The sequence below is a fragment of the Apodemus sylvaticus genome, chromosome 22 (genome assembly GCF_947179515.1).
Source record: "Apodemus sylvaticus chromosome 22, mApoSyl1.1, whole genome shotgun sequence".
In the NCBI taxonomy this organism is placed as follows: domain Eukaryota; kingdom Metazoa; phylum Chordata; class Mammalia; order Rodentia; family Muridae; genus Apodemus; species Apodemus sylvaticus.
This window is the reverse complement of record NC_067493.1, coordinates 6,005,341-6,012,118: the sequence shown is the minus strand read 5'-3', so window position 1 is coordinate 6,012,118 and position 6,778 is coordinate 6,005,341. Positions and strand designations below refer to the sequence as shown.

General features: G+C 35.8%; 1 protein-coding gene across 2 annotated transcripts; it reads right to left on the bottom strand.

The window, feature by feature from the left end:
• Positions 1 to 1,890: 1,890 nt before the first annotated feature.
• On the bottom strand, positions 1,891 to 4,255 carry LOC127672814 (zinc finger protein 431-like). Of its 2 annotated transcripts, none has more exons than XM_052168186.1 (3): positions 4,135 to 4,255; positions 3,859 to 3,919; positions 1,891 to 2,938 (listed from the first exon to the last, which is right to left on the bottom strand). In XM_052168186.1, exons 1-3 carry the CDS (start codon positions 4,253 to 4,255, stop codon positions 1,891 to 1,893), a joined length of 1,230 nt encoding a protein of 409 aa, XP_052024146.1. The 2 variants fall into 2 exon arrangements, with proteins under 2 accessions (XP_052024146.1, XP_052024147.1); XM_052168187.1 differs by having other exon boundaries at positions 1,891 to 2,948; positions 3,884 to 3,919.
• Between the last annotated feature and the right edge of the window lie 2,523 nt (positions 4,256 to 6,778).

Sequence of the window (6,778 nt, the reverse complement as noted above, 5' to 3'; positions counted from 1 at the left end):
CAACATGCACAATCTCATGGAACACAAAGAAAATGAAAGTGGAGCTAAAAGAAAGTTCACAGCACAAAATGCCTACATGAAAAAATTGGAGAACTCCCATGCTGGCAATTTAACAGCATGTTTTAAAGGCTACAACAGAAAGAAGTGAGGGAGCAAAGAAAACGAGGAGGAGACATCAAGAAATTTTCAGGTTGGGGGATGAAATTGATAAAATAGAAAGAGAACAATTCAAAGAATTAATGAAACATGGAGTTGGTCTTTTGATCCTTTTATTAGACAAGATAAACAAACCCATATTAAAAGATAAAGAATATACAAATTAATGAAATATAAAATGAAATGGAAGATTAATTAGCAGGTAATGAAGAAATCCAGAGAATCATAAAGACATAGTTTAAAAAGGGTGCATTCCACCAACTTGGAAATTATAAAAGAAATAGCTAACTTCCTCAATAGATTCCACATCCCAAAATTAAACTAGAGAAAAACAACTTAAACTGACATAAACATGAAGGAAAACAGAATTCATTAAAAATATGTCCCCAATGTGAGCCCACGTCTATGAGTTTTAGGGTAGAGTCCTACCAGACTTTCAAAGAGGATTTAACAAGAATTCAGTGTATTCAACAATACAGAAACAAAATAAATATTAGTCAATTTATTTTCTCAACCTCTGATTACTCATATATCCAGTCAAGAAAGACTGTGTGATAAAAAAAGAATTACAGACCAATTATCCCTAAAACCACAGATTTAAAAATATTTAAAAGATAAAACAAATAAAATAAAATATAAAACACATCAAAAGATCGTCCACCATTAACAATGAGGAAGGCTTCATTCTAGAAACAGTGATGGTTCAACAAAATGGGATTAAAGTGTAAGAAAAACCAAGAATTGATCATCTCATGAGGTAATGTAAAATTCTCTGACAATATTCAATACCCACTTCAAGATAAAATTCTCAGAGTTCTGGTGCTTACCGGGGCTGGAACATGGCTCCTTCTATTCCATTATCAGCAGCTTTCAATATTTCAAATATATCACGGCCTAATCTTGGCTTTCCTGGAACTTGCTTAGAGATCTACCTTGTTCTCCAAGATCTGCATGACTCTGTCTCGTGAATGGTGGGTTAAAAAGCATGTAACACCATACCTGGAACTAAGCCTTTCTGCTTATATTTTAAATTCAGAACCCAGAATCCAAATCTATCTCTTGGCAATTTGACACATAATTGTATCTTCATGTGTCTACATCAAAACAGTATCCAGGTAATAATAATTCCTAACATGATACAGTTCTCTTTCATACAACTGCAAATCCATATGTTTAGCTGAATGCAATCTTGTCTTAATGTAACCATTCCTTTAATGCCACTGAATATCCTTGATCACAAGATTAAACGTCATTCAACTTCCTGATGATGCCTTGTATTTTGAACTTTTCTTTTTTTTTATTTTTCCTTTCTTAGTTTCTATGCTTGTTAAAACCTTTCAGGCCAAATTCTATGCGGTGATTTCCATGACTTACTTTGTCAATATAATTAATGTAAACAGTTTTACCTTAAACCTCAAGGAAACTCTTCAGACAAGGACAGCAAACTTCTTTGCAAAAGCATCAAAAAATCCAACTCCAGAGTGGAAACAATCCCAAGCACCCATGTCTTTCATATCCTACTATGATACCCTCCTAATTCCCACTTAATTCATGATCATACTCATTATGTTTCTCTCCAGCACACAGAATTTAGAGACTTACCCCTGGTGAAAACACTTTACCACATAGATTACATTAATAAGTTTTCAGTTCCGCTGTGTGTTCTTTTATGAAACTGGAGATGACTTGGTCTTGTAAAGGCTTACCACATTGTTTACATTCATAAGGTTTCTCTTAAGTATGTGTTCTTTTATGATATTGGAGATTACTGTGCTGTGCAAAGGCTTTACCACATTGATTACATTCATAAGGATTCTCTCCAGTATGTGTACTTTTATGTCTTTGGAGATGACTGCGCTGTGCAAAGGCTTTACCACATTGATTACATTCATAAGATTTCTCTCCAGTATGTGTCATTTTATGTCTTTGGAGATGACTGCGCTGTGCAAAGGCTTTACCACATTGATTACATTCATAAGGTTTCTGTCCAGTATGTGTCATTTTATGTCTTTGGAGATGACTGCGCTGTGCAAAGGCTTTACCACATTGATTACATTCATAAGGTTTCTCTCCAGTATGTGTTCTTTTATGGAATTTGAGCAGAATGTGGCATGCAAAGGCTTTACCACATTGATTACATTTACAAGGTTTCTCTCCAGTATGTGTTCTTTTATGATATTGGAGATGACCATACTGTGCAAAAGCTTTACCACATTGGTTACATGCATAAGGTTTCTCTCCAGTATGTGTTCTTTTATGATATTGGAGATCACTGTGACGGGCAAAAGCTTTACCACATTGACTACATTCATAAGGTTTCTCTCCAGTATGTGTTCTTTTATGATATTGGAGATAACTGTGACATGCAAAGGCTTTACCACATTGATTACATTTATAAGGTTTCTCTACAGTATGTGTTTTTTTATGTCTTTGGAAATGACTGTGGTATACAAAGGCTTTACCACATTGATTACATTCATAAGGTTTCTCTCCAGTATGTGATCTTTTATGATATTGGAGATAACTGTGACATGCAAAGGCTTTACCACATTGATTACATTCATGAGGTTTCTCTCCAGTATGTGTTTTTTGGTGATATTGGAGATTACTGGGTCTTGCAAAGGCTTTACCACATTGATTACACTCATATGGTTTCTCTCCAGTATGTGTACTTTTATGATATTGGAGATGACTGGATCTTGCAAAGACTTTACTACATTGATTACATTCATATGGTTTCTCTCCAGTATGTGTTCTTTTATGATATTGGAGATGACTGGATCTTGCAAAGACTTTACATTCATATGGTTTCTCTCCACTATGACTTCTTAAAGGCCTGCAACAATAATTAGCACATGTGAAACCTTTACTGTATTAATTACTCTTATGAATCATGTAATCAGTTTGAATTATGTTTACAATTGGTATATGGTAGAAAAGCATCAGATCCTAAGGTTTTAGCTCTTTGCATGTTTATGGTGTTCTCCCTCATCATGAGTTGTTCAAGTCACTTGTGATCATTATTACATGGCTCATATTTATAACATCCTCTTTATATAAGGGATTTTTATATAATATATTTTAGTTATCTGAGGAAAGTTTGAACAACTCTCATCTTTGCAACACTAATTACATTCATAATTTCCCTATAGAGTGAATTACAAGACATTTTACTGTGCACCAGGATACACAGAAAAATTTCCAAATTCCTAGTACCCATAAAGATTTTCAACACTATGAGTTTGGGGATATTCCCCATAAAACTATAAAACCACTTAGTTGCAAATGTACATCATATTCCTAATGTCTATCAAAGGCAGAATGCTACATATCTTCTCATTGTTCTAGAACAAAAAAAAAAGTTGTTGCTTCCTTCAATATCCCTATAATCTTACTATGGACTATATGCTTATTAGGATGTTTTGGATATAAATTTTTCTCTATTCAATATACAATTTCTAAGTACTATGAGACTATACAGATTGACAGTTGCATAGCATAGTTCTAAAGGAGCTACATATCAAATGGATACACTAACCAGATATCAGATCTTAAGGTATATATATGGTTTTGTCAGAATATTATAATTAGAGCTACTCTTAAAGGACTGTTATTTTACACTCTTGCTTTTCAATGGAGATTCCAGAACATATGGTCACTTCCTCAGAGGCAAATTTGTATCAGCTTGCACATAAAAATTACCTTTCATGTCTTCTACTAATTTGACAATTTTCTTCAAGATGATGGTCTCCCCGATAATAGCCTAAAACACAGTACCAGAAAATCAATGATATACTATTGGAAATTAGGCAAAATTCAAGGTACTGTGAATTATAACTGCATTATGAATGTTACAATTAAAATTCAGTAAAACTAAATTATTCAGCTCAATCTTCATTATTCACAATTAAAATAATAGAAGATCATCAATAACCAAGAAACATTTCTTTCCTTTAGAAAAAAAAATAACAGTCTTACCTATAGCTTCGAGGTTCAGGTAGGTTTCCAACATCACATCTTTGTAGAGATTTTTCTGTGAAGGATCTAGCAAATTCCACTCTTCCCCAGTGAAGTTCACATGTACATCATCAAAAGTCATGGCATCCTAAATATCCCAAACATGTGTATAACACAAAGGATCATATTAACATCACTGTAAAGGAAATATATGCTTCCTCAAAAACATATACATATAATTTTGGCACATGATGCACTTATATTCTGACTCAGAATTTATAATCACTGTGTCATTTTAGAAGGATCTTGATTTATAAGATTTAGGTGTGTCAATTTTGAACATGGTGAATAGGATACAGCCTTGCCAGAGAAATGCCAATTGAGAGGTTGATGCTGGGGAAACAGATCCACAATACTGAGCACACATCTGAAAAATTGTATGAACCATTAATAACTACAAAACTCATGGGCAAGCTGGGTGTATTTGCTCATGCCTTTAATCACAGAGTTACACGTAGGTATATCTCATCTAGCTTGACGGCAGCATGGCCTATGTAACGTGTTCTAGGAGACCAAAAGTTATATATTAAGAACATCAACACTCTACCAAAATCAACCAAGGAAACAAAAATGATAGAGAACTCACAATTCTTTACTAAAAGTTCCTACAAAGAATCATGCATTAATTTCCGATCTGTGTTAATGTTGCAGAAACATGAAGTGCAACAGTTTAAACTATAACATTAATAAAATTTTACTACAAGACAATGCATGATTAAATAGTTAAAAATGAATAGATGAAAATAATAGTAACATAAATGTTGATTATAAATAAGCAATGTAGGTTTGGAGAGCGAATTCATCAGTGGAGAGCTCTTGCTTGTCTTCCACACAATGGTGGTCAATTTCTCACAAACACACACGACCAACAACTACTCATTACTTCAAAACAAAGAGTTATGAGGCCATCTTCTGACAATAGTAAAGGTGAGAAACATGATATTCTTATTCATGCACACAGGCAAAAGAGTCGTATTAATACAAACATTTCAGAACAAACAAAAGACTGAGGCAGAATGGCATACACCAGGCATGCAATTACCCTGAAAGTTCAGATAATATTGACATCATGAACATACGCCATCCTGAGAAATAGAAAAGAACCTATATATTTGGCTATATTTCAAAACTAAAGATATGGATATAAAACAGCTTAAAGACATGTTTATTTTACAAAAATTTTTGCAGGCACATGTGTACAACTAGATAATATCATCCTGAATGAGGAATCCCAGACCCAAAAGGACATGCACATATGTACTCACTAAAAAATGAATAATAACCATGTAGCACAGGATATCCATACTACATTTCTTGGCCCTGAAGAAGATAAACAAGCAGTAAGGCTCAGCTAGTAAGAGCACTTACTGCTCTTGTGAAAGTCCAGCGTTCAAATCCCTCACCCACATGGTGGCTCACAACCACCCATAATGAGATCTGATACCCTTTTCTGGTGTGTCTGAAGACATATACCCTGCTTATAATAATAAATAAATAAATAAATAAATAAATAAATAAATTAAATAAATCTTTAAAACAGAAAAGGAAGGCTAAAATGAGCATGGTTGAATCTCACTCAGAAGTGGAAATAAAGCAGACATAGGAGGCAGATGAAAGAGAGAGAACTGGAAGGACCAGTAGTAAAGAAAGGGGAGGGGGAGGCAAGGAACAGGTGTGGTGAGAGAAAAGGAAGGGCCATAGGGTCAGGAAAATGAACTGAAATCTGTAGCTGTCAGGGTTCGAAGGGTGCAGGCTTAAGGATGCGCCACAGACAATGAAAGGGATGGCAAGAGGGAGTCTATGGGGGTGATCTTAGCTGAAATGCATAGTAGTGAGAATTAGACACTGAAGAGGGTCACATCCTAAAGTCAAACAGGACACCCCCATCCTAGTTGAGATTTAATTACACGAACCAAACCAGTTTACATACAACAAACGAAGCATCCCACACAGAAATCAGGGTTTCAGTTAAGGGATTAGAGGGTAATGGTTAGGATCAGGATAGGGGTTGTTAGGGTTAGGAAATTAAGGGTTTAAAATAGGATTAGAAATGTAGGATAAGTCCCAGGATTAAACTCAGGTTTAAGGTGTAGCCGCCAGCGGCTACATGTGAACCAGGTTACCTGTTGAAAGAATCTTGGGGAACAGGGACACAGACAAGGGATTTGAGTCAAGCCTAGGATTCTGGTCAAGACTGCTTTTAATAAATTGAAGACAGGTTTTATAGACATTTGGGGGATCGGCCAACCCCCCAGAAGTCGGTAGCTTCAAAGGCGGTGCTGTGAATTCTCTGGCTCCAAGTCTCAGCGGGTCGTCTGCCTACTGCCTGAGAGCTCAGGTGAACGCCGGCCTGGGGGCGGTGTCGATAGCCGAGGTGTGGAGTCCCTTTGTTTGTAGAACAAAGGCCGGAGGTAGCCATCGGAAGAGTTGGGTGCCCGCTAGCCAACTAGTTGCAGGGGGGGAAGGGTACAATTCCCCCTTAATTATTAAATTTAAAACCACTCAGTGGAAATGATTAAGTTCATCCAATGGATGACGGGCATTCATCAGTGAGTGAAAGCATTGGCCACAGCCCCCTTAAGTGTTACCGACATCTTTTTTCAGG

Coding starts and splice junctions, on each gene's coding strand:
- LOC127672814 (XM_052168186.1), bottom strand. CDS start 4,255: ATGACTTTTGATGATGTACATGTGAACTTCACTGGGGAAGAGTGGAAT. Junction 3,920..4,134: donor CCTGAACCTCGAAGCTATAG/GTAAGACTGTTA, acceptor ACTGTGTTTTAG/GCTATTATCGGGGAGACCAT. Junction 2,939..3,858: donor ATTAGTAGAAGACATGAAAG/GTAATTTTTATG, acceptor AGTCTTTGCAAG/ATCCAGTCATCTCCAATATC.